This window comes from Neofelis nebulosa, chromosome 8 (assembly GCF_028018385.1).
Source record: "Neofelis nebulosa isolate mNeoNeb1 chromosome 8, mNeoNeb1.pri, whole genome shotgun sequence".
NCBI lineage: Eukaryota > Metazoa > Chordata > Mammalia > Carnivora > Felidae > Neofelis > Neofelis nebulosa.
In genome coordinates, this window is record NC_080789.1 from 58,780,138 (window position 1) to 58,807,085 (window position 26,948).

At 54.5% G+C, this 26,948-nt stretch overlaps 1 protein-coding gene across 2 annotated transcripts in view; it reads right to left on the bottom strand.

Annotated features, from left to right (window-relative positions):
- The window catches only part of LRP1 (LDL receptor related protein 1), an 81,150-nt gene that overhangs the window by 27,671 nt on the left and 26,531 nt on the right, over positions 1–26,948 (bottom strand). Inside the window, exons 9-37 of one of the 2 annotated variants that reach the window (XM_058742305.1) lie at positions 26,131–26,320; positions 25,350–25,493; positions 23,992–24,228; positions 22,614–22,794; positions 21,518–21,740; positions 20,179–20,380; positions 19,701–19,826; positions 17,080–17,220; positions 16,858–16,983; positions 16,272–16,388; positions 15,728–15,808; positions 15,028–15,078; positions 13,944–14,111; positions 9,992–10,174; positions 9,357–9,557; positions 7,995–8,240; positions 7,588–7,785; positions 6,136–6,340; positions 5,788–5,952; positions 4,894–5,138; positions 4,536–4,667; positions 3,999–4,226; positions 3,572–3,746; positions 3,389–3,483; positions 3,040–3,189; positions 2,796–2,936; positions 2,317–2,451; positions 586–717; positions 189–323 (exon numbers count right to left, since the gene is read on the bottom strand). In XM_058742305.1, the coding sequence (XP_058598288.1) occupies positions 189–323; positions 586–717; positions 2,317–2,451; positions 2,796–2,936; positions 3,040–3,189; positions 3,389–3,483; positions 3,572–3,746; positions 3,999–4,226; positions 4,536–4,667; positions 4,894–5,138; positions 5,788–5,952; positions 6,136–6,340; positions 7,588–7,785; positions 7,995–8,240; positions 9,357–9,557; positions 9,992–10,174; positions 13,944–14,111; positions 15,028–15,078; positions 15,728–15,808; positions 16,272–16,388; positions 16,858–16,983; positions 17,080–17,220; positions 19,701–19,826; positions 20,179–20,380; positions 21,518–21,740; positions 22,614–22,794; positions 23,992–24,228; positions 25,350–25,493; positions 26,131–26,320 (4,753 nt within the window). The remainder of the gene's footprint in view (positions 1–188; positions 324–585; positions 718–2,316; positions 2,452–2,795; positions 2,937–3,039; positions 3,190–3,388; positions 3,484–3,571; positions 3,747–3,998; positions 4,227–4,535; positions 4,668–4,893; positions 5,139–5,787; positions 5,953–6,135; positions 6,341–7,587; positions 7,786–7,994; positions 8,241–9,356; positions 9,558–9,991; positions 10,175–13,943; positions 14,112–15,027; positions 15,079–15,727; positions 15,809–16,271; positions 16,389–16,857; positions 16,984–17,079; positions 17,221–19,700; positions 19,827–20,178; positions 20,381–21,517; positions 21,741–22,613; positions 22,795–23,991; positions 24,229–25,349; positions 25,494–26,130; positions 26,321–26,948) is intronic. The other variant, XM_058742306.1, reaches the window with a different exon arrangement.

Consider the following 26,948-nt stretch of genomic DNA (forward strand, 5'->3'; position numbering starts at 1 on the left):
GAGTGGGGATTAGGGGGTTGGGTGGGAACACATGCACCTGGTCCCCTTCTAGCCCCTAGATCCCTGCTGCTCCCCCATCCGTTCCTGCCTAGTCCTTCTCCTCAGACTCCTGAGATCCCGCTTCTCTCCTCCAGGCCTCCACCCTACCTGGAGGCCCACAGCCCGCCCAGGGCCCTCTCATGGCTCACCTGCGATCCAGTCCACTGCAATGCCCTCCACACGGCCAATGCCATTGGTCACCACATCCTCGCGCCATGTCTGGTCTCGCTTAGCCCGGCTAATGGTACTTAGGCCCATGTCCACCCAGTAAATGGTGTCATTTTCTGGAGATAGAGGAGCCAACGTTGGGATGCCCAACAAGGCAGGGGAAAGGTGGAGGGTCAGAATCAAATGGCAGTCAAAATAGAGGTGAGTGCTGGGGGTGGGGGAGGCAGTGGCACGGGGGTTGGAAGGGAAACTAGAGCAGGGTAGGGGGAGCTGTGGTATCTCCCCCTCCAGCTGTAGTCAGGCTGACTCTCACTGGGCTCCCAGAGCACACTACCCTCAAAGTAACGTCCCACTCTCTCCTGCCACCAAATCACTCACCAGCATGGAAATCAATGCCGACAGCCAGGGAGGTCCCCGACACTGGGACCAGGGCATCTGACTTATCATTGGGATCCAAGGGGATTCCCCGGATTCCCTCGTGCACAGAGTACAGGAGAAAGGAGCCCACACCTGAAACACAAGGATACTTCAGGCCTGGGTCTCGCTGACACCCCCTTTAAACTTGGGCTCTGTCACTCTGAGTATCTTCTTCCAGACATCATGCCTCCCCCTTCAACACACAGATAAACACACCTGAGCCTGAGGCCTGCAGCTTGGGCTGGGAGGTCACCTGGCTGGTGGGGGGTGGGGGTGGGAAAGGAGAGCAGCTCTGGGGAACCACCTGCAAGACTACTATCCCCCACTAGAGGGCAGAAGAGACCTGGACTTCTCTCCCCAAAAGGGGCCCTGCAGTTCAACTTCACTCCATACAACCCAGCACCCCCAGAAGCTGTTAGGAAGAACCTGGGGAGTTTCAGACAAGGCAATGGAACCAGATGACTCCTAAATGGAGACTTCCACCTTAGTTTCCTCTTTGTCCTCCCCAGTCTGGTCTGTGCCACACACTCTCAAACACCTAAGACTCAATATCCTTGACATCTCTTTCTTGAGTCTTAATTCTGTTTTCCCATTTCTTTTGAGGTGCCACTATCCACATGAGCCAGAATCCTCCACTGCCTCTGCCCCATGATACACTGTGTCCCCAGATGAATCCCCCAGGGGGCTCTGGTTTCTCAGGCTCCTTGAAAAAAAGGATTCATAGTCAAGGGAGTTTGGGGAAACCCCAAACATTAGTCTCCTCTTGAAAAATCCTCAGTGCAGATGAACATACTCAAGACTCTGAGAAGTTCTGCAGCAAAAAACACTTAAACTTTGTTCAACCCAGTGTTTCTTTCTGTAACATCTACCCACATCAAAGAGGGAGGTTCCCAGGAGCGCACTTTGAGAAGTGCTGTCCTGGGGCAAACTCATAAATCAGTCAGCAAGTTCTTGTGAAATGTCTCTGAGTCTCATCCCTTCTCTTAAACCCAGCCGCTAAGCCCCATCTCTTAACACTGGGCTCACTCTAATAGCCTCCTAACTGGTCTAACTGCCTCGGTTTCTCCCTCCCCCACCCAGCCGGCTCTCTGCCGCCAGGTTAATCTGCCCCAAACACCACTTTCCAGGCACTCCTGGCTGAGAACCCACAGGAGGCCCACCCTACCTCACAGCCATCACCTCTGACACCCCCCACAGTCTGCCCACCACTCAGGCTTGGCGCCTCAGGGCCTCTGCACATATCCTCGAATTGCTCTGGACCCAGTGCCTAACTTATTGTCCTTTCCCCTTTGATCCATGCACTTAAATCCTACTTGTCCTATAAAACCCAGCTCACAGCACATCTTTTCCATGAAGCTGGCCCTGGCGCTGCCTGCTGACATCTATTTCTCTAAAATCCTACTGCAGACACTGGATAGCTACTTCACGGTCCAGTTTCCCCTACGCGTTAGCCCCATCTCTGATGAAGACCGCAGAGCACAGGGACAGGGACTTCTGCCCCCTAGCCTTCCCTGTAGTACCCTGCACAACGGGGGCTTACTAAGCATCTAACCCAGAAGGCACTTCACAATACATGATGAATGCAGTTCCTGTCCTCAAGGTGAGAGGAGGAAGGTGGGGCTGTGGGGTAGAAGGGGTCAGAGCTGGAGACTTGGGCCACGGTGGGGGGCAAGATGGTGATGGGGCACTGACCCTCGCAGGCCTGCTGGCCACTCCGGAGGCTGTAGCCGGCCGTGCACATACAGGAGCGGGTCGACTCCGATGTGGGCAGGCAGAGCTGGGAACAGTCACCGTTGTTGACACTGCAGGGGTTGGTGCCCTCATGGTCTGGGGTGGGTAGGAGGCACAAAGAAAGGGTTAGGTAGACCTTCTCAGGACCTTAGTGTCGGGCTTGCACTGCTTAGGGAAAGGACCTTGTGGGGGTCACCACCCAACCCACACTCAGGTCTTTTGTCCTCCCAGGCCCTGGCTCTTATGACCAGGGTGGCTGTAAGCTCATATGGTACCTCTGTGATGATGAGAAAGAGGAGACCCTCTGGGTGGTGAGTGGAGTCTGACCCGTGTTCACTCCCATTCACTTCCTTGCCCAGGGATTCCTACAGCTGCTCATGGCCACAGCCCTCACTCCTCTCTAGCCCACCCCCTGCCCGGGGCCCCGGCCCCTGCCTCACCCAGCTGGATGCTCTCGTCGTAGACCTTCATGTGCATCACCAGGGTGGTGCTATTCCGCAGGACCACGGATTCTGAGCCATCAGCCTTATTGCACGTGCCCATCTTCTCTGACACCTGATCTGCCCACCACAGCTTGTCCCCTGGGGAGGCAGGAGGGGATGACACCCTGGGGAGGGCCCCACCCCCAGGCCAACCCAGCCCAGCCTCTCTGATCCTGTCCCTACCCCCACCCAGCAGCCTCACCCATGATGGCCAGGGCAGTGGCCTTGCCCAGCTGGCTCCGCATGGCATCGATGACCTCTAGCCCACTCCCGTCCAGGTTGCAGCGGCTGATGGTGTGGTTCCCAGAGCTGATCCAGTAGAGTTTGCTTTCAGGGAAGTCGATAGCCAGGCCTAGAAGAGGGGGGCGTCACTGCCACCAGAAAGTCTGGCACTCAGACTGGGGGCTGAGGGATGTGTTGTTTTGGAGGAGGAGGGTGACGACAAGCGCTGAGCTGGGAGTTCAGGAGACAGAGGGGTAATTGCGGGACCCTGAGGATCTCCTGGGTGGGGAATTAGGAAAGAGTGGTAGCGTAGGCAGGACAAGCCGTACCCACAGGGCCCTTCTGGCCACTGAAGAGCAGGGTACGGTTGCTGCCATCCATGTTGGCCATGCTGATGTTGTCCCCATCGGTCCAATAGAGCTTCCTGGGAGGGTGGCAGGAAGGTAAAGTCAGACTCCTCTTTTCCTCCCGCCCCACACCCCACGCTCCCCGACCTTGGGCCCTGGACTGACCCACGCAAGGGGTGGACAACCAGGCCATGGGGCTGCTCCAGGCCCTGCACCACCGCATTCTTGAAGGAGCCGTCCAGCCGGGCCACGTTGATCTGCTTCTTGTTGCTGTCGTAGCTTGTCCAGAACAGGTTTCGGGACACCCAGTCCACAGCCAGCCCATGGGCATTTGGCAAGTCTGGGGGAAACAGTGGGGAGTTGGAGATTGGGTGTTTGCAGGGCATAGGTCGGGAGACTGTAGGAAGTGGGGGGCTGGTCTGGTTTTGGGGGGAATCAGGGTTGGGAAACCAGGGCTGGGGCATTGAGAAGGGAGAGGATTTGGAAAAGGAATATCAGGACTAAGGGGACCAGGGATGGGAGCAAGGGCTCGGTGGCGGGGTGGGGGTGGGGGGGCCACACCCACTGCAGGGGTCCAGGGCAAGGGCAGGACCTGCAGAGACGACAGTCTCCACGCCTGTGCCATTGATGAAGGCCCGTTTGATGGCCTGTGTCCGCACATCGGACCAGTAGACGCGCTGCTCGCGGGCATCATAGTCCAGCACCGTGACGTTGTCAATATCGGGCACCGTGAAAGAGATGATGTAGTTGTAGTAGGGGGCATCCAGGTCCACCCCTCGGATCTCCATCTGACGTGCGTACAGCAGGAACTTCTTAAACTCTGTGGGGCATGTGGCAGGTGACTGAGGGCAGCCCCTTACCTTCATGCTTCCCACCCACCCAGATTAGGGTCCCTCCCTCTTCTGGTTCCTTCCATCTGCTGATGGTCATTGGCTATCCGGAAGTGCCCCCATCGGGCTCCCTGTCTGAGTTCACACACCTTCTTACAGCCGTTGTGTCTGGAACCTCTCCCATCAGGTCCCTCCCAGCTGGGATGCTCTATCTTCACTTACAACTGGGAGCCTGGGTACCTGACACCTTCCCCTTCAGCCTCAGTTTACCAGTGGCTCTTGAGGGAGGGGCCTCCTACCATAGCACGTGGTGTTGTCCTTGTGGAGCTTCATGAGGTGGGGGCAGGCGCAGGAGACGGTCCGGTTGTAGTTGATGAGACACAGGTGGGAGCAGGGGCCTCGGCCCCCATTAGCCTCACAAGGATTAGGAGCTAGGGGTGGGGGAGGGGAGAATGGAAAATATCCTGTGAGTCGCTGGCCCCTGCCTGGCCTCTCTCACCTCGACCGCCCCCTCTTCACCTACTCTCACACGCCCTGTTCCAGCATCACCTGCCACCAGACTCTCCAGTCAGCAGACTGGCCCATCCCCGCCATCCCTCATGCTCTCACGGCCCCCTCTTCTCCTAAGGCCTTCTAAAGAGGCTGCTGGCCCCTTACCCATGGGCTGCCGGGAGGGGTGGTACACCTGCAGATCAAAGGGCTGGGTATTGGTCCTCTGTACCACGGTGACATTGTGGCCGGTCCACTTGTTGGCCTTGGCCAGCGTGTTTGTCCGCCAGTCCGTCCAATACACCTCCCCCCCATACAGCGTCACTGCAAACGGGTGCGATAGGAACTCGTGTCCCCGAAGCACCTCCATGTGGCCGGAGCCGTCGTAACGGGCTGAGTAAATGGCATCTGACCTGAGAGCGTGGTCGGGGCAGAGTGAGGATGATGGCGGGGGCCATGCCCTGGCCCATCGCCCCCCCCAGTTCTAGCACACTGGAGCAGTCCTTCCTCCCAGGCCTTGCTGGCCAGGGAAGGCAAACAGAACAACATGGAGTGAGAATCAGAGTGGTTTGAGGTCTAGGATCCCAGGTCTTGGATCCCGATTCCGACGCCCTGAATCTCTTGGCTCACTTCTCCATAGGGCCACAGTTAGCACACAGGGGCTTTTTTTTTTGGTGAGGTTGGAAGAAGGTACCCACTCTGAGCAGACCAGTTAGAAGTTTGCCCTTCCCCTGGGTGGACGAAGTCCCCTAGCAGAGCACACAGGTTTGTGAGTGAGGACAGGAGGTTGCATTTTATCCTTGCCCGCACCGGGGCCAGGCAGTCCTGGATGGGGTGACAGCCCTGCTTCTACACTCTTCTCTCCACATCCATCCTCTCCCCTCTCCCCAACCCTCAGTCCTCTTACTGGGCCCAGCCCTTGGCCACCCCAGTTCTGGCTCCAGCTGCCTCAGGCGTTTTCACCACCCTTATCGCTGGTGAGCCCTGGGACCCCCAACCCCACCCTGCCTTGGGGGGAGGGGAAAGATGGAGGCGTCTGGGGGTGTGGTGGGGGGCAATGACCTGGCATCGATCCAGAGGATGCGCTTCTCCAGGTAGTCCACCGTGAGCCCGTTGGGCCAGCCGCCTGAACCTGTCTCCCGGTGGATGGTGCGTCGCCCGGCCCCACTCATGGAGGCGGCCTCGATGCGGGGCAGGCTGGCATCCCAGTCTGTCCAAAACAGGATCCTGGGAAATGGGGAGTGAGTCAGGGGGGGCCAAGGTCAAGGGCCTGGGGCGGGGCTATTATAGGATCTTTGGTAAAGGGCAGAGGGGGTGAATAGCATTTGAAGAGATAGGTGTCCCTGACACGGCTGAACAAGGCTTCAGAGGAGACCATGGGGCCAGAATAGGGCTGAGCAGGGTTCTCACCCATCCCGTGGATCCAGCGCAATTGCCCTTGGGTGCTCAATGTCACCAGCCAGGAGGGTGGTCCGAAGGGTCCCATCCAGCTTGGCCACTTCAATCTGGTCCAAGTTACTCTCCACCCAGTAGATGTTGCCTGCAATCCAGTCTACAGCCAGACCCTCGGGGGTGGCCAGGCCGTACTGAATCACCACCTCGAAACTAGTCAGGGCTGGTGAAGAGAAGTTCATGGGAGTGAAATCACAGTATAGTAGGACCACCCTCAACCTTGACACCTCTGCCAATACCTCTGATGCACCCTGGATACAACTGGGGTTCACAGACCCCCTACTCTCCTCACCCAGGCCCCCTGCCCCTCCAGGAGGTCAAATAAGGAGAGAAAAGGCCTAGCTTCCAGAACCCTGAGGAAGGGGAGGTCACAGCTTTCTTCTGCTTGCAGCTCTCTGAAGGGCTAACCCATGGGAGGAGGTCAGAGCAGAGGGTGGAGGCTTTGGGGGACAGATGCAGAATCAATATGAGGACAGAACTTTCTAGAAGTCACTTCAAAGACTGTCTTAAAGATTTTTCCCTGGAGATATCTATCTATATCTATATCTATATCTATATCTATATCTATATCTATATCTATATCTCTGTGTATATCATGTATAATTATATATACACATATAGATATAGATGATAGATATAAAATTATTTTCATAGTGTGAACATTATTACAATCTACTTAGCCATTCCCTTGTTGATGAACATTTAGGATGGTTCCAAGTTTTGTCTATAACAAACAATACAAACTCCTTTAGTAAAATGTGCTTCTTTCAAGTCTTTGCTCAGATGTCACCTTCTCAGAAGGCCTTCCTTGACCACCCCATTTAAAATGCCGACCCCCCATTCTCCCTACTCACCCCCTTTCCTCCTTTCTCTATATCCACACTGCTATCCCCTTCTATTATATTCCACGTTGTACTCATTTGTTTATATCTGATGTCTCCTCTGGCATGTAAGCTCCCTGAGGACAGACATTTTGGCCTGTTTTGATCACTGCTGTCTTCCCAGGTCCAGGTGTATATGGCAGGTGCTCAGTATGTGTGGAAAGATGTCTGTGATGGGTCAGGCTGCCTTTGGATCAAAGGCATGATTCAGGTACCCCATTCCTAAATGGCTTTTTCCTTTTAAGCCTGCAGTTCTAGGATTTGGGGAGCTCTAGACCATTCCAAAGAAAGGCTGATCATTTTGTTAATTATCAGGCTGGCAGCTTTGCTGACGATAATTACGGGGCGTCAGGAACTGAGACCCACAGCAAAATCTAACCCAATTAATGAGAGTGTGGGGGATGGGGGAGCTAGGGGCCTCTGCTTCAGGGTGGCCTGGATCTGGGCCTGTGGCTCCGAGTGCCCAGGTGCCCATTCTCTCTGAAGAGCACCCCGCATTAGTCCTGGGCCAGCAGAAGGGGGCTGTCACCTCCGTTGTCCAGCAGCTTCCCGCGGTAGATCTTGTCCTCCACCACATCAGTCCAGTAGAGGGCGCTCTGGCTGAGGTGGAAGTCCAGGGCGATGGTGTTGCGCAGACCGGGCACCAGAACGCTGTAGTCCCCTTTGTGAAGGTCGATGCGCCGGATCTCATGGCGGTTGGAGAAGATGATGAATGGCTTGAAGGGATCTGGGGAGGAGCGTGACAGGGGTCAGCATGAGGCTTGCTGCCTCAGAGCCGCCCTGTCCAAGAGCAGGCAGGGCAGGGTCTCTGTTGGCCCTGGGCCTGGTCATGGAGGGAAGCCTTTGGCATCCGGCAGCCCAAACCCAGCCAACTGAAGCTCAGGGGCCTGCCTCAGCCTGCCCAGCCTTCCCGGCCACCTTTCACCCGTGGTTCACCTAGGCTGCGGCAGCTCTCGCCATCCGGCTCCAGCACCCAGCCCTCGTAGCAGGAGCACTTCACGCTGAACTTGTTCTGGTCACACTTCTGGCTGCACTTGAGGTGCTTGGCACAGTAGCTCTGGATCTGGCAGGTGTGGTTGTCGGGCCCCAGCTCCATGCCCAGAGGGCACGAACACACAATGCCTTCGCCAGGTGCCACCGAGCAGTTGTGGCTGCAGCCTCCGTTATTCAGAGAGCACTGGTCTGTGGTGTGGGCAGCAGGGGACAGGATCAGGGTCAGGATCCAGGAGGAGGCAGGATGATGGCCTGGCTGGGTCTCAAGTCCTGGGCAGCCCAGACAGAGCCCTGGCACCCTGCCCGTAGCATCTTTCTTTTCCATTGCTGGCCAAGCCTCTGTCCCCGCGCTCCCTCAGGACCAGGATTGGGACCCCAGCACCCACCACGGGGGCCACCCTTCTCCTTTCCCTGAGGAACACCCTCACATCATGGATGCATCTAGTCTCTATTTTCTGGTCTCTTCTTGAGCCCATGGTGGGGGGGCCCCAGCTTTCTGCCTCTCTCTGGGGGTTGCCCTTTTTTCCTCGATCTCTTCTGATTTGGGTGTGATTAGGGTGGGGTGTGGTAGGGAATGTCCTGCCAGGTTCTCTGACACACCCTGAGATCTGCCAGCCCTGACTGATGACCTGTCAGCAGTTCTCGGGCCGGTCCCAGCCTGCCTCCTCCCCCACTCCTCCCCCCTGCAACAGATGCTCTGCCTGGCGTGGAGGAGACAGGCTGCTCTGCTCTGCTCCCCTCCCTGACCCCTATTTCTTTTGATCCTTGAATGCACAGCCTCCTCGCCCCACCTTCTCTCTCTACGGGCACTATCTGTCCTTGGGAACCCAGTTAAATCGCTGCCTCCTCTGGAAAGCCTGCCCCGACCACCTCAACACTCAACCCTGGTGTCTTCATCTTTAAAAGCAGCTCTGTGCTGTTCTCTGGTGGGTGTGAGTGAGGGTCTGACTGCAGGAAGAGGGTGCACTGCACTGTCTCCACAACACCTTAGGACCTCGGACCAGTTACTTAACCTCTCTGCCTCAGTTTTCTCCTCTGTCAGATGGAGATGATAACACTGTCCGCCTCACAGGGCTGTTGTATGGATTAAACGCGATAATAGCGTGGTGTGCTCAGCCCAGCCTCTTGCCGAGGCCAGTCTGAAACCAGTAAGGGTTGTTGGTAACTTCTTGGGGTGCTGCTTGCTCTTTCCCAGTCTGAGACCACGCCCCGATGAACTTGCCCCGTTCCACCTGTCCTCGAGACTCCTTACCCAGCCACCCTCCCCACTCCTCTCCTGGGGCCTTTGCTAGGCCTAATCCTCACCGCAGAGCTCTCCCTCGTCTGAGCCGTCTCCACAGTCGTCGTTGCCGTCACACAGTTTGTCGGGGGGCAGGCAGACTGAGGTGTTGTTGGCGCAGGGGTGCGAGGGCGGCCTGCAGGCCAGGGACTCACAGTTCTCCTCATCCGAGTTATCTTCACAGTCACTGTCACCATCACACACCCAAGCTTTGCTGATGCATCGAGCTGAGGGGTGAGTGTAGTATGAGGGCAGGCCCGGGCAGGAGGGCTCTCCGTGCCTTTCTTCCCAGACCCGATGGGTTTCTCTAATAGGGTCATGATTGTAATGCCTTGGGGTCCACTAGGAACATTGGAGGCCTTTTCTGTCAGATTCACAGAGGCAGCAAAGAAAGCAAGAATCTGCAGAGGGTGCTGAAGCTCAGCTCTGGTGAGGGTTTTGGTTTCCAGGGCCTTTAGTGCAGGCCCTGGCCCCTTACGAAGCTTCCCCCATGCATCATGCACAAGCTTTTTCTGTGTGGCCCTTTGCCTCACCATGTCCCCACCCCCAGCCCCCGCAGCATAGCGCTGTCTCCCTTGCCACTCCTTTGCCACTGCCTCTCAATATGGTCTCCTCCTGTCCATGTTGCCCCAGTCAGGCTCTTGCCCCTCCTTCTTTTTACCGGAGTCCTTGCAGCCAAACTTGACATTGGGGTCACAGACGTGGGTCACTCCCTCACAGCTCTTCTCATCACTGGAGTCCATGCAGTCAGTGTCTCCATCACAGCGCCAGCGCAAGGGAATGCACAGACCATCCAGTCGGCACTGGAACTCATCATTGTGGCAGCCACCGGGAGGCCGTGTGGCTGCAGGGGGACAGAGGGAGGGCAGGGGGGGTAGGGGCTCCACGTCAGCCATTCCCATGTGTGCCTTCCCAATCCCCCTCCTGTTCTGCCCAGTCCAGAGCTATGAGCCAAGGCAGGGATGGAGAGTTCTCTGAGTCCTGCCGACACTTCTCAGAAGCTAACTTGGAGTCAGGAATGTCACACCTCCCAGGACCCCAGCAATCAGCTCGTCTATAATCTCTCTATTTTACACACCAGTGCTCTATTGGATAAGCAGTTTGCTGGGCCAGAACTCAAAGGCCCCCCATCTTGGCCCAGCCTCCATTTTACCCGTTCACTCCTTAAACACCTCTTGAGTGCCTCATGTGTGCCAGGCACTGTTCCAGGTGCCAGTGTGAGCGAGCCCGTCTTTACCCTCATGGAGCTAAAGTTCTAGCAGGGAAGAGACAGTGAAGACATGACACAGAAATCCAGAATGTTACTGCAGGGAGTGTTCCATGCCATGGAGACGAAGCTGGGTCAAGGCTAGCGAGGGATGACGATGCTACTGGGTAAGATGGTCAAGGAAGGCCTCTGAGCAGATGTTTGAACAGAGGCTTGGATGACATCAGCCGTGAGAATACCGGGAGGTGCAGCCTGGCAGAGGGAACAGCGAGTGCGAAGTCTCTGAGATGGGACCACGCAGGGCATGTTTGCAAAATGCCCGAGGCGTATTTGAGGCTGCATAGCTGGAGTAGAGTGAAGGAGGAAATGAGTGGCAAGAATACAGGTCAGAGAGGTGGTGGGAGCCCTGCAGGCCATGGAGTGGGGCTTGGCATTGATTCAAGTGTGTAAGGAGCCAGTGCAGGCTCGAGGGCAGGGCTGAGGTGTGATCTGACTCATGTTCTGCAGGATCACTCCGGCTGCAGCACTGAGATCTGACTCAGGAGGCCGGAAAGGAACAGGAACAGCACCCGGAGGCATAGGTGACTGTGCAGGAGCCTCACCTTGCTCTCACGCTGCCGCCCGCTCCTTCTACCCGCCCCGCCATGAATGTGGTCAGTGCTCTTCTCTTGTGCCTGCATTTCAGCACTGGCCTTTCTTGGGGCTGGTTTTCCTTCCTTGGGGCCGGTTTTCCTTCCTTGGGGCCCCTGAACCTCCTTCTCATCGAATCTCCTTCTAGGATTATCCTCTGAAAGCACCTCCTACATCATTTTTTTCAGGGTATTTTTTATTTATTTTATGTTTTTTTTTTTTTTTTATTTGGGAGAGAGAGAGTGAGGAGGCAGGGGAGAGGGGCCGAGGGAGAGAGAGAGAGAGCGAGAGAACCCCAAGCAGGCTCCACACTCAGCTCAGAGCCTGACATAGGGCTCTATTCCACGACCCTGGGATCATGACCTGAGCCGAAATCAAAAGTTGGATGCTCAACCCATTGAGCCACCCAGGCGCCCCAGCACCTCCTATATCTTATCACCTTCCAGCTTCAAAGTCCTTCAAAGACCCCAGTGCCTGACTTTCAACTGCTGATATAATCCACCCCCTTTGGGCACAGCCTCGTTCCCCATTGGCCCCTCCAGTCTGCGGGCCCCCCTCCCCCAAGCAGAGGCACAAGTGCTCAGTTTCACCGTCTAAATCTTACTACTGTGTTCTCCACCCCTAGCGCCCCCCTTCTGAGGACCCTCCCTCATGTCCATTTGGCCACAGTCGAATCCCTCATCAGGGCCCAATGCAGACCCCGCCTCTTCCTCAATGGCCCCAGACCACTGCAGCTACTACCACAGTTAACAGTCACTACCAATCAGGACATGTCTGCTCCCACATGCCAGGCTCCCACACATCTCCTCTCATTTCATAGGGGAGGAAGCCAAGTCTCAGAGGAAATGACTTGTCCAAGTTCACCCACCTTGTGAGTGAGGGGCAGAGTGCTTCTCCACCACACCACAAGCCTCCAGAAGCTCCCTTCTCAGAATCCCAAGGCACTATTACCTGTCCCACTCACCCAACCCTTCTGAGATGGCCCTTGAGACACAGTGACTGTTTCCTGGGCCTCAGGTGACCCTCCCTGCCTTCTCTCTCAGTTCTGGGTCCAGAGTGGGGATGCGTGCTGTCAGTACTGGTCTAACTGTGTACACCTTCACTCTGTAAGGCATAGGTTGCAAGCTGGAGATTCAGGGGCTAGATGAGGCCTGCCGAAAGATTTTGGCCTACAGTATTTTTAAAACCTTTGAAGTCCATTGTCAGTTGTTATGGGTTGATTTGTGTTCCCTAAAAAAGATGCTGATGTCCTAACTCATAGTACCTGTGAATGTGATCTTCTTTGGAAATAGATCTTTTTTTTTTTTTTTTTTTTAAAGAGAGAGAGAGAGAGAATCAGTGGGGCAGAGGGAGAGAGAGAATCTTAAGCAGGTTCCACACTGTGCGGGGCTCAATCCCACAACCCTGGGATCATGACCTGAGCTAAAATCAAGAGTTGGATGCTCAACCAACTGAGCCACTCAGGAGCCCCTGGAAATAGGTCTTTGCAAATGGTCGAGTTAAGATGAGGTCATTAGGGTGAGACATCATCCAATATGAATGACTGTGTCCTTACATAAAGAGGAAATCTGGACACAGAGATAGGCAGGCACACACACACAGGGAGATCACCATGAAAAGATGAAGGCAGAGATTGGGGTGAAGCATATACAAGCCAGGGAATGCCAAAGGTTGCCTGCAAACGCCAAGAGCTAGGAGCGAGGCCTCCCTCAATCCTGCCAATATTTTGGACTTGGGTTTCCAGCCTCTAGGACTGAGATGATAAATTTCTATTGTTTAAGCCACTCAGTTTGTGGAACCTTGTTGTGGCCGCAAATAGGAAACAAATACAGCAGGGCTTAAAAATGGGTAGATTTAGGGAGGGGGACAAAACAGAAGAGACTCATGAACATGGAGAACAAACTGAGGGTTACTGGAGGGGTTGTGCGAGGGGGGATGGGCTAAATGGGTAAGGGGCACTAAGGAGTCTACTCCTGAAATCACTGTTGCACTAGATGCTAACTACTTTGGATGTAAATTTTAAAAAATAAAAAATAAAATTAAAAAAAATGTGGGAAGTTAAAAAAAATGGGTAGATTCCACGTAAAAATCTGCATTTATGACTTCTCTTATAGCCAGGGCAACCCTGGGTCTGCAATCTTCCATGGAAACAATCAGCCAGAGCTGAGAAACAAATCTTCCTTGAGAGGGTCTGTGCCTTCCAGTAGACTCGGCCCCCACTGCCCCCTAGCTGGGTCCTGGAGGCTTGGGCACTGAGGACCCTCACGGGGCCAACCCCTCTCTTCTTTGGTCCCCACTGTGCTCATTCATCCTTACCAGCCCCACCCCCACCCCCGAATATCCCTTTTTCAAGCTACCAGCTCTCGAGCACAGGCTGTGTGCTGAGTGCTTTTTGTGCATGATCTCACTGAACCCCCACATCAGTGCTGTGATGTGGGTGCTATTATTATCCCCACTTTGCAGATGAAACTCACAGAGGCCCACAGAGATGAAGCAATTTGCTCAAGGCCACCCAGATAGTAAGTTGCAGAGCTGGAGCTCAAACCCAAGGCCACCCAACTGCAAAGCCCGTAATCTTCACAGTGTGTGACAAAGGTTTGTTGACAATGTCTCTCTCCCGCACGACAGGCACCTCCTGAGGATAAGAGCCATGTCTGGGTTACCTCTGGTTCCCAGATGGCTGCAGCACAGAACGGGGAGGATGGAGGGACAGAGGGATGGCTAAGTGACTGGCGTGTGATGGTCTCACCCCACCTGCTGGCCCCCAGGCACCCACCCTGGTTGGTGCAGTTGGCGTGTGTCTCGTCGCTGTAGTCCCCGCAGTCGTTGTCACCGTCACAGGTCCAGTGCTCGGGGATGCAGCGCCCGCTGTTGCACTTGAACTGAGTGCTGGAGCAGGAGTGGCTGCAGCCGGCCTCATCACTGTTATCCCCACAGTCATTGTCTGAGGGGGGAGGCAACAAGGGGAGAGGCGAGGAGGAGGTCAGCAAGCTGCCTTCTCTGTGACCCCAGCTTGGGGCCCCCATGCCCCCCTCCCGTTCCCACCCTCAGCCCGCCCCACCCCCCCACTGAGAAAATAACAAACAGAAAAGACACAGAAACTGCATAGACTGCAGCATGCACCATGGCCCACGCAGGGGGCGGGGAGAGGAGGGGTGGGCTCCGGGAGGGCCCTTCCCTGAGTCTCGGAGGATGGCGGGTGGGGGACTGGACGCGTTCCTTTCCCTTTCTCATTTTGGCAGGGTGTGGGAACAGGGGTCTGCTTGCTTTGGGGGAAAGGCAGGGATTCCTCTGGCTTGGGAGGGAGAAAGGTGGATGGCGTGGAGGTGAGGCTGCCCTGCTGGGGAGGGAAGGGCCCGATGAGGCCCGCCCTGAGCTTGGCCACTGCTGTGCCCCATGCTGCGGCCACCTGACTCACAAGGGGTACTGCCTGCAGCTGGGAAGGCTCGGGGGCCACTCCTGGAAGGCATCTGAGGGTGACTGAATGAACGTCCTGCTTTCTAGGCCTTGTGGGTGAGGGGCTACTGGACTTCCCTCCACATTTTCGGGACACCTGAGAAGGTTGGGGTACAGCTTTCCCCCTTGGGTGTGTTCCTGGCTCTTTTCCATCTGGAGTTGATTCTCTCTCCTCTCCCTCTGTGTCTTGGTCTTTTTGTCCCCACCTCTCTGTCATCTCCTCTCTTCTGTCCCCTCTGCTTCTTTCCCTTCCACAGTCTTTCTCTGTTGCCTCCTCTCTCCCTTCTCTCTTTCCCTTCATGTCCTAGGAGCTCTGGAGAGGGGAGCTGCCTAGGGGTTCTGAGAGGCGGCCCGAGGCCAGCTGGGACTCTGGGGTGATGGTGCATGTGCTTCTATGCACTGACCGGCAGGCTCAGGACAGGTCTTTTCGTCAGAGCCGTCCCCACAATCCTTCTCTGAAACACAGAAACCGCCAGGGCAACCATTGGCACACGAGACACAGCAAAGATGAGGGGCAACGTGGTGTTGACCCAATACATGCTCTCACACATCAGCCAGGGCTGGAGCCTCCGGAGCAACACGTTACAACACACAGACACAACCAGAGCCCCGAGACGGCACACACATGACGATGCACTGGCCCCCGTGGCTCAGGGCTGACATCACCTGGTCCGTGGCTGACCGCCAGGTGGGCTTCCGAGCCTGAAGGCGGAGCCTGGAGGGTGCACCAAGGACCCCAGGAGATGGGGTTTGCAGGGAGAAGGGAGTTGGGCACTGGGCTCTCCTTGCTCTGCCCCTCTAGCCTTTCTCACTCATTTCTCCCTGGCCCCCAAGCCTCTGCCCGAGAAAGGGCAGCTCAGGCCCTGTCTGGGGAGGAATGGTACAGACAGGTGGCAGGGACGGTCTCCCCTCTGTCCATACTAGTTCCCCCATGGCACTTCTGGCCTGTCCTCCTTTCTCCCAGCCAACCCAGTGGGGCTTTAGTGGATTGGCAGCGGGAGGCCCCAGCTTGATTCGAAAACCCCTTTACCTCCCACCCAGGGCGTGGCTGTGGCTTTTAACTTTCCTAGGAATCAGGGCAGGTTAAAGGGGGCAAGCTCTTACCATTATCACATCTCCAGTTGATGTTGATGCATCTGCCATTGTTGCAGGTAAACTGAGTCAGGGGGAAGCAGGTGGGATAGGCTGTCAGGGAGAAAGAACAGCTGAGTAGGGCCCTCAAGATCATACAGCATCATGGCACCTGGCAGGTGGGTGCGGGGTCCCTCCTGGAACCAGCAGCTGTAGCCCGGTCAGACAGGGATGGGAAAGCTACGTGGTGGGGCTTCAGCCTGAAGCTCTGCTCATTCGTCCCCATCCCTCTGAGCATCCCTTTTTCAAACTTCTAGTTACCCACCACTCACCCCGTGCTGAGTGCTCTTCCTGCATCATCTCACTGGATCCCCACATCAGCACAGTGATGTGGGTGCTCTTATTATCCTCATTTTGCGGACAAAACTCACACAGGCTTCGGAGATGAAGGCGCTTGCTCAAGACCACCCAGGGACTAAGGTTCAGGGGCCCTCCAGCCCCCCCACCCCACCCCAGTGCACATTTGACGGGCTCCCTGTTCCCCATGCCAGCCCAGCCTCCCTGCTGTCCCTCTTACCACATGAAGCGGACTCATCAGAACGGTCCCCACAGTCATCATCCAGATCACATGTCCAGGAGATGGGGATGCAGCGGCCACTGGCACAGGAGAACTGGTTGGGTGGGCAGGTGCGAGCTGGGGACAGGGATGGGCGCGGGTGTTCATAGTCTTGCCCCCCTCTCTTAATTTCCTATTCTTTCCTCCTGTCCTCTGCCTATCAGGAAGTCTTCCCAAGGGTCTCAATGTCATTTCTCTGAGAGAAGTTTAAAGCCACATATGTGGTCTGACCCCCACATCTGCTTCACCCCATCTCTCACGGGGTCTCTGGTATCCTCCAAGGAGAAGATCCACCCTGACTTGCTTCTGTCTCCAATCTGGAGCTGTGATCTGTCCCCGCCTTCCCCACCCACCCCAGTTCAGTCCTCCCAGCCAACCCCGTTCTCCTGGGGAAGGGGAGAGCACTCCTTTCCTCCTGCTCAGCATCCCATCCTCTCTGCCTCAATACCCCATGCTCCTTTCTTTCCTGAGGCCACTCTGGCTGCCCCTCCCCGCCCCGGCCTCCCTGCCTGAGGGGTGCCCAGTGCAGCCCACTCCGACCCCACACCTGAACAAGTGGCATTGGACTCGTCTTCACTGTTCCCACAGTCGTTGTCCCCGTCACAGAGCCAGCGGTTGGGGATGCACCGGTTGTTCTCGCACTTGAACCTGTCCGAGGGGCAGGTGTGCTGATCTGGGGAGTGAGGAGTTCAGGGGTCAGTGAGAGGGGCGGGACCCAGCTCTCTCCACATGCTGCCCTGCAGTTGTTGGAGAGGGGCGGGAGACTCACGGCAGAGGGCTGGGGCCTCGTCACTGTTGTCTAGGCAGTCGTTGTCCCCGTCACACTTCCAGCGCTCCTGGATGCAGCGGCTGTTGGCGCAGGCGAACTCGCCTGGCTGGCACTGGGGTGGGGGCACGTAGGATGGGTTCGCTGTGGGCACCACAGGGGTGTGGGGGGAAAGTCAGACGCAGGTCATGGGACAGATGCTCAGCTCTCTGTACTACATTTGCCTGTTGTATTATTTTAAATGATATGCAGACAGTAATCTTTCCTAGGGCGTGATTCTTCACAAACAAATAATCTGGATGGAAACCGCAACTCTTTCTCAAGCCACAAGGGTGATGTTTACTTGAACACTTTCAGTACTGCAGTATGGCCCGAGAAGAAGCAGCTTCCAAGAGAGCCTAGAGCCCCCCACCCCTTACTTTTGTCCCTCCTGAGAAGACCACTTCTCACCAGCTTCCTGTCATCTCCACAAACTGCTTCTTGGAAGTTACCCCTGGGGCCCCCAGAGCCCTGTCGTGGTGCCTGGACTTTTTCCTTCACAGATGCATGAACTCTACCAGCCGGAGTGAAAACAGGTCCCAGAACTCTGCAGGCTCCACCCTTCCACCCTCATCACTGCCACCTCACCACCCCCCATCTACCTTGAGCACTCAGCAGTAAAATCATTTTGTGCTTTGTCTGCATTTTCGTCGGTAACATGGAGAAGCCCAGCGCTCCCAGGTCGGCTCCTGTCCCTGCACCCTAAGCTCTGCTTGCAGCCTTTCTGACCTGTCCAACTGTCATCCCCGCTCTAATCCCTGAAGCTTCTGTGCGTCCTGTGGGTGCCTATTTTCTCTCCTGTGGCCCTAGACCACTGGGCCTTGGCATGTGTTGTCTTGCTCCGTGCAACTGCTTCGAGACTGTTCTGCTCCCCTTTCTGAAAAATCAGCTCTGATTTTCATGTTATTAGACTACACCAACCCCTACTTCTATGGGCCTTCAGGCCACTTACTGTCATCCTTAAAGGTTTTTAGCTGATGGCTCAGTGTCACTTTTCCTCCAATCTCTCCTGCTTTAATTCTTGGTGATTTCAACATCCGTGCAGATCCTTCCATTACCCTGGCCACTCAGTTCCCCTCTCTGTCAATGCTCTTGCCCTCCACCTGGCCTTAGTCACTCATTCTTAGCTGTCCATTAAGGCCCCACTGACCCATTTTCATTTCTGGGATTCTATCTTAAGGAAACCATCCAATATGGGAAGGCAGGAAGATATGGGAAATAGCATAGCAAGTGATAAAAAACAAAAACAAAAACAAAAACAAAAACAAAAAAAAAAAACAGGCTCTGGGTCAGACTTCCTGGATTCAAATCCCTGTTATAACTTTGGGCCTCGTTTTCTTCATCTGTGAATTGAGGATAATAAAAATACTTTCCCTACATGAATATTTTAAGGAGTAAACAAGTTGCTGCATGGGAAATGCTTAAAATCACATCTTGGCACCTGATCTGTGCTCAACAAATGAATGTTAGCTGTGATTATAACAAAGACAGAAATAACAAACGTCCTATGGTAGAGAAATGGTTGAGTAAGTTACGGAACATTTACTAATGAAATATATTTCAGCCATTAAAAATTCTGCTTACGTATCTATGACCTACTGTCGAGTGACAAAAGCAGAAAACTAAAGAGCATGTGTAACCTGGCTCGTTTAAATAAAGGGAAACGTGGGGCGCCTGGGTGGCTCAGTCGGTTAAGTGTCTGACTTCAGCTCAGGTCATGATCTCACAGTCTGTGAGTTCGAGCTCCGCATCAGGCTCTGTGCTGACAGCTCAGAGCCTGGAGCCTGTTTCGGATTCTGTGTCTCCCTCTCTCTCTGACCCTCCCCCGTTCATGCTCTGTCTCTCTCTGTCTCAAAAATAAATAAATAAATGTTAAAAAAATTTTTTTAATAAATAAATAAAGGGAAACATGTAGAGACATGTTTGGGAGGGTGTCCCCGGTAAGAGTGACATCCATGTCACATGGTATTTGGGTGACTTGTACTTTCTCCTATGTTTTTCTATACTGTTTGTTTATTTATTTTTTACAATGAGCATGACCTACTTTTCTTCAAAAAGAAGCTGTTTAAAATAATGCAACAATAACACAGAAAATGCTGTGACACATATGAGCCCCAAAGGGTGGAACACATTTTATGTACAGTATGATCTCAGCTACAGAAAACCAACCGTGTAACCCACCTGGCCCCAAAAGGTGGTGTTCGCTTTCCTGCAATGCTAACAATATAGTGGTGTCTGTTGGTGGGATGCGGGCTTTTTTTCACTTCTCTAATTTCCAATATTTAGAGCTGTTGTTATATTACTTTAATCAAGGGGAGACAAATGTAAAAGTATATTTTCCCCATTCCATAGCTGTCCTGATCATCATTCAGCTTCCCCTAATCTTTGCGCTCTCCCTAACTCTTCCCAGCACCCAGTCCTCCCTAAACCCCCCTCCTGGCCCCCAGAGCCTGCTCCCTCCCCATCCCTTGCCTCCTGTTGCCCCCACAGGACCCTCTTTTCCTCCTTTATCTCTGATTGGACACGGTGGCCCCTCCTGCTGAGGACCACTGTCAGGCCACCCGCCCCGGCTGGGCACCTCATACCCAAACAGGTGACACCGTCTGTGTCCAACACCTGGTCCTCGGCGCAGGCACATTGGCGGCTCCCAGGGGTGGCCAGGCACAGGCTGCTGCAGCCACCGTTGTTCACCCGACATTTGTTGGTACCCACTGCAAAGGAGGGGCCAAGGGAGGGGCCGGGAAGGACAGGGTTGTCATAGAGTCAGCAGAGGCCAGAGACAGGAGATGAGAGGACAGGGAAAAGACACATTGAAGTGAGGAGTGAGAAAGAGAGGAAGTGGTGAGAAGATAATGAACACGTTGAAGAAGAGAACACGTAGGCATGGGGCAGGGAAGGAGACAGGGAAGACAAAGTCAACTGGGTTGGGGCCTTTCTTCTTGAGAGCCTCAAAAGTCAGAGCCTGGAATCCCTGGGGAGTGCCTTCACCACCCCCCTCCCCAGAGTAGCCTTACCCCCCTGTCTAGGTACCACCCCCTCACTGGCCCCAGCCCCAGGGGGTACCTTGCTGCTGCTGAGCATCATACATGCGGATCTCAAAGATGGGGGGCCGCTCACTGCGCAGAAGGGTCACGGTAGGGGGTGCACCGCCTGTGCCCCGTTCTAAGCGGTAAACACTGCCACTCCGGTACTCAGTCCAGAAGAGGTAGTTGCCGTGGTGACACAGGCCAAAGGCGTGGTTCAGCTCAGGACCCTCATATACAATCTAAGAGTTGAGGGGAGGTTACTGAGGAGCTATAGACAAATGGGGTGCCTGAGGAAGGCCCAGGGGGATCACCATTTTGTTTACTCATTTGTCCATGTCCTGGATATGGGTCTTGCTTCCCCCATTAGCCTGGGAGCCCCTGAGGATGATAGCTTTGCACACAGTGAGGTGCTAGACACTGGACCCAGCAGGATGCTGATGGAGAACTTGTCCACCTTGTCCTCCCTTGTATCCATCCATATTCATTCATATCCCTCCAACACACATGTGTGCGCACACACACACACACACACACACAGTACTGAGCATATAGCCAGAATTCATCCGTTCGCTTCTTCATCCAACAAACACTTGCCAGGATCTATTAAGGGCCAAGCTGTGGTATGAAAAAGACTGTGTATGTCTCATGGAGGGCACACACAGCAATCCAGGATGGAAAAGGGGTCTGGAGACAATATCCTAGAGGAGGTGGCCCCTGAGCAGTGTGCCGGGTGAGGAGGAGTGGGGGTGGAGGCAGAAAACTGCATAAGCAACAGCACAGAGGGCAGCACTCGATATGCTGTGTGCTGGGAATTTCCAAGCTGTGTAGTGTTGCTTGTTCAAATAATAGGATACAGGGAACAGGGGCAGAAATAAGACCACAGAGATAGTCAGGGGCCATATCATAAAGGGCCTCATATATTATGAAAGAGCTTAGTCCACACGTCTCGTAGGCACATGACTCATAAAACACATGGCCACCCAAACGAAAAAGCGTACATATATGCCATCTCTAGTCATCCTGCACTTGCACAGAGGCGAACACAGCAGGCACACACCGAAGCGTGCTGTGTGTGTGTGTACAAACATGCCAAGGTGCACACAAGGTATACACCCAGGCGTGCACATGAGTGTCAAGCCTGCAGACAACATACAATCACAGATGGACTCTTACAGAGGCAATCCTCAAGCAATACAACACATAAGACACAGCACACCGGTGTGCACGTCCATCGGTACGTAGGTAAACATGTACGAAGCGCACAGGCCTGGATACAGAGAGACTCACACATTCACACATAAGAAGCCTCATCCGCACACAAATGTGGTCTAGCAGTGCACACATGAACACCCCCACACAGGTGCCTGCCTGCCCACCTTCCGGTCTGTGCCATTGAGCAGTATGGTCTCAATGCGGTCATAGAAGGCATCCACCCAGTAGAGGCGCCCAGCTGGGATGTCCAGGCTCAGCCCATTGGGCCAAAGTACTGTCTTAGAGGTGACAAAGATGTCTCGGTGTGAGCCATCCATCCAGGCCCTCTCCAGCCGCCCTCGTCGACTGTCCTTGGGGTCCTCCTCCCAGTCTGTCCAGTACATCCACCTGTGGGCAGTGATTGGTCAGCACCACATGGGCTACCCCTGCCATCAGCAGCCTCCTGTGTGATCCCACTCCACGTGTGCTATGCCAGATCCCCTCCCGGGGGGCTTCCTTCCTGCTCAACCCTAGCCCCCGCATTTCCTTCCTTCATTCCTCCATTCAACAAATATTTGTTGAGTGCCTACTGTGAGTCAAGGACCCAGTGGAGAGCAAGGCAGACAAGGCCCCTGCTCTCCTGGAGGTCACATCCTACCCAAGGGTACAGGTAAGAAACAAGTCAACTGGAAGGTCACACACATTGGAGAATGAGAAAAACCAGGAAGGACACAAAGCATGGAGATGATATAGAGAGTAGACTGGGAATCAGGTGGAGAAAGCCTCTCTGAGGAGGTAACATTTGAGGCCTAGGTGTGAATGATGACAAAGGACTAGATCTGCAAATGTCTGAGAGCTCCAGCAAAGGAAGTCCCAGAGCAAAAGCCTTGAGCCAGGAAGAGCTGGGGTGTGTGAGGAACAGACAGCGGGCAGTGGGGACAGAGTTTCCAAGAGTCGAAGAGAGGTGCAGATGAGGTCAAAGGAGATGAAAGCAGATCCTGTAGGACCCCAGGCCTGATAAGGAAAGTGGGTCTCACTCCAAGGGCCAGGGGAGCCAATAGAGGGCTCTGAGTTGGCAGTACAGGACCAGATCTCCATGTATGTGTGTAAGACATCACTCCCATTGTCCTGAAGATGGGGCAACTTTTCCCCATTCAGCTTCTGATTCCTGCCTCAGCACTCCACTTAGGCTGCCATCCCCGTTCACTCTCTGTCTCACCTCCCAGTTCTGACACCCACAGTTCCTGGCTCCTCCTACCCCAAGGCCCTGGGAAGACTCACCCATTGAGTGGATCCACCACAATGGCCCTGGGGTGCGTCATTTTGCCCTCGATTAAGGTCTTGCGGGTCTGAGCAGCCTTCTCCAGCCTGGCCACGCTGATGGTCTTCTTGGGTCCATCATCCGTCCAATACAAATTGTCCCCCATCCAGTCCACAGCCACACCCTCCACATTGTGGATACCTGCAGGGAGTGAAGGGGGCAATGGAGAGCCTCAAAGGAAGCTCAAGACTGCCTGCCTCTGACCCTCAGGCTACACATGCCTCTGAGCAACCTGACTAGCAGGGAGTGTGGAAAGCCCTAGAGGGTGGGTGGGACAGGGTGGGAGGTTAGAAGAAAGAGCTGGGAAGACTGTGTTGCCACCGCATCCGTGTTGAGGCCCAGGGTCTCTGAAAACTGTCCACGGCAGCCCATAAGCCTATGTGGTGGATGCGACCTCTCATGTGAGGGCATGCATGAGCCTGAGCCGGGGTGAGCTGGAGCAGTGTGCGGGTGGCTCTGGGCACAAGTGTGACACAAGATCCCAGGCCGAAAAATCCTGAGCTAACAAAACGAATAAATCAGGAAGTGATTTTTCACTGAGCCAAAGGCTTCATCTCAGGCTTAAATAGCAGTTCCCTTGGTATAGGGAACCCCAATCTTTTCCTGATGAGTTACTTTTGATTTCCCCAAAGTCTTATGATTGCTGACTGCTGAGGTTCTGTGAGCCAACGGCAGTGGGGGTGGGTGGGGAGCGCTAACTGGCGTCAGCTAGATGACTGGTTAGGGAGCCCTGTCCCGGGGGCCCAAGTGTGGGAATTCCTAACAACCAGCAGGAACAGGGCGGACCTCGGGAGCTCAGAGCCTCCACGCAGATGGATATTCAAGAGACAAAGTACTGTTGACCTGCCCGTGCAGCTCAGAGGAAAAAACTGGATTCAGTTCACAAAACATACTCTTCTCAGGACAAGTAAACACGCAGCTCCAGTGGCCGTGAGGTCTGGCTGCACAGACCTTCCGTGTGCAATCATGTACTGGTATGCCTGCTCCTATTCAAGGCCTCAAGACTCTCGTGGGCTGTGTATTGCGTGCAGCTCTGGGGCTCAGAGCCAATGGCAGAGAGACCCCGAGTTTTCCCAAGGGTTGGCAAGGACAGCCCACGCTGCCTAACCATCCATCCTCCTGCCTCTTTTCGGCTCAGCCAAGAAGGGGGTCACACAGGGGTCAATCTGTCTATCCCCTCATCTCCATGCCAACCAGCCCAGCCAGCCAGTCAGCAGGGGACTCTCCATGCCGAAAGGGCACTGAGAAAGCAATGCCCAGGCCTCCAATCACTTCCTGTCCCAGGTGGGTGCCCCTCGGGGGTCCTGTCTGTACACCTCCCTCACTGGGGGCCCTTACCGTCCTTCAGGATGGTCTCCCGCTCAGTGCCATCGATCTTCTGGCGGCCAATGAGGTAGCTGGTGGTGTCAGCAAAGTAGATGAAGCCAGTTTCAGCATGGAAGTCCAAGGCCCGGGGGTTCATGAGGTTCTCAATGGGGATCATGTGTTCGTCTGGGACTTTGGCTCCCATATCCATGCCCCGGATGATGCCTGGCCGGCCCTTGCCATACACAAGGAACAGCTCATGTTCTGGCTCTAGGGCAGGCACGAGGGGGGAGGGAGGACACAAAGTTAGGTACATGTGCCCAAGGATCTGCAAACCCCCAGCTCTCCTGGGTCAGAGGATATGGGTGTAGCAGGGGGTCTGGGCCACATGGACAGATGCATAAACATCTAAAGCCCAGGGGACAGCACCCTGGTTGGCAGCCTATGCACTCTGGGGGTGGGAAATGCGGCAAGAGTAACAAGTAGCATGTTTTCAGTTAAGTGCCCACTGAATCTGATTGGAGTCTGATCACTTTGGACCACTTCTGCTATCATCCTTATCTAAGCCACATCGCTTCCTGCTTACAGGGCAGAAGTGGCCTCCTGCCACTTCCCTGCTGTCCATCCTCCACCCAGCGGCCAGCCAGCATGATCTCCTTACAAATGTGAAGCACATCACGTCACTTCTCTGCTGGAAAGTCACCAAGAGCTCCTCATCCCATTTAGAATCCCATCCAACCTCTCCTTCCTGCCTCCCCTCACTCATGCTGGGCCGTTCTCAGCCTTGGAGCCTGGCACTGTAGGTTCCGTCTGCCAGGGAGCTCTGCCTTTGGGTCCTCACGTGATCCAACTCCTCACTTCATAGAGAGCTTGGCTTAGCTCCTACCTCCACAGAGAAGCCTTCCCTGACCCTCTGTCTAACCTGGAGCCCTCACTGTCATCAGCAAGTCTACATTCCACTCTATTTTCTTCCTAACACCAGGTACCACCCGAAGCTATTTTTATTTGTCTGTCTCCTCTGCCAGACTACAAGCTCTGGAAGGCAGAGATGACATCTATCTTGTCACTGCTGAATCCTCATTGCCAGGAGAGTGCCAGACACGTAGTACATGCTCACTGGATATTTGTCGAGTGAATGAATGAAAAAATGAATGAATGAAGTGAATGGGCCAGTTGACAGCCTTCTATGGAGCCCGAGTAGGGTAGTGGGAAAAGCCTTGTTCTCGGATGTGGGTTCAAATTCCTTCTATGCCCCTCACTAGAAGCAAAATGTTGGGTAAATCCCTTCATTTCTCTGCATCTCTGATGGAAACAGCCAGCTGTAAGGAGGCTGATAAGAATCCCACCCCACCCCATCCCAGCAGGCACACAGGCCTTTCCCTGTCACTCACTCTTGCATGACTTCCCGTCACTGCCCAGGCTGAAGCCGGAACGGCAGCGGCAGGTCCGCGCCTTGTGGCTGTTGGCCAGCAGGCAGATGTCGGAGCAGCCACCTGGCTTCCCGAACTGGTCATTCTCACAGGCGTGGCTCCTCACTGCAGGCAGAGTAGAGCGCCAGTCAGGACTCTTCAGAGCCCCCGTGCCCAGGTCTTGAGAAGATGTCCTGAAGTCTGACCACACTCCATCCTGCTGTGGTCTTTTTAATTAATTCACTCATTCATTAATTTTTAAGCAGGCTCCACGCCCAATGTGGGGCTTGAACTTACAACCCTGAGATCAAGAGCCACATGTCTCACCAACTGAACCAGCCGGGCACCCCACCCCTGTCCCTCCCTCCACCCAGATGTGGTCTTTATGCTTATTGTCCCATTTTGAAGATTCAGAAACCACAGGACTAGGATTTCTCTGCCCCACCATAACCTAGCCTTCAGACTCTCAGGTAGGGGCTTCTGTGATCAGGGGAGACAGTCATGCCATCGCCTGTGGTCAGGTGCTTCTACTCTAAAGCAGCCAGGGAACTGGGAGGAACAACCTATGTTCTGAGCAGAATGGGGGGCAGGAGCTCCTTGGAGGTGGGATCTGGAGGCTGAAGGGCAGGAAGGGGCTGGCAGGGGAATCTGAGGGGACAGGGGAGGTAGTCCAGGGTGGATGGCTACAAGAAGTAGTCATGATATGAGAGAACCGGGGGCTCACATAGGAGGGTCCACAAAGGGGCTGAAGAGCCCCACTCACCTCGGGGCTGACGCCGCTGGTGGTAGATATGGAGGGCACCACCCTTGTCCACACGGGTGACGACCTGGTAGTCAGTGCTGTTGAATCGATTCACTCGGATCACGCTTGTCTTCTGCTGGGCATTGGCGTTGTCCGAGTTGGTGGCATAGAGATAATTCTCAAACACGGTCAGGCCATACAGATGCTCAATCTGAGATGGGCAAGCAGGAATGGTCAACGTGAGAGGAGAAGGGAATCCTCCCTCTGACCCTGGAATGCTCCTTGGCTTCCCATCCAGATTTCATTATTCGCACTCCCAAATTCATTCCATGGTTGTCTAACTCCATGTTTTACTCCTGTATCCTCTGGTTGGATTTTCTTGCTTTTGAGATCTTTGCTTGTCAAAATCCCACTTATCCTTCACAGAGCGTTTCTTTGTAGAACTTCTGGGATCTTCTAACCAGACACAGGCTTTCCCTTCACATTCCATCTCTCTGGCTATTATCCCCTGTCTGGTGATTTGTGGACTTACCCCATCTACTCTGCTCAAACCCCTCGAGGGCAGGAACAATGTTCCCCAGAGATTTAGGCATACAGTAGATGATGGAATGATTTTGGACTGAAGTAGAGTTGGGCCCTAAACTCTGTCCACAGAAAACATTCTCCAGCCCCCAGCTTTAGGAAGTTGAGAGGGCAGACTTGCCTCAATGATGCCTGGTAACAGCCCTCGCTACCCACATAACTTATCCAAGGTAATTGACTGTCCAACTTGTCCAAGACAAAGGGATTTGCTGGTTTGTGGGACTTCCCAGGCTAACGCTGGGACAGTCCTGGACAAA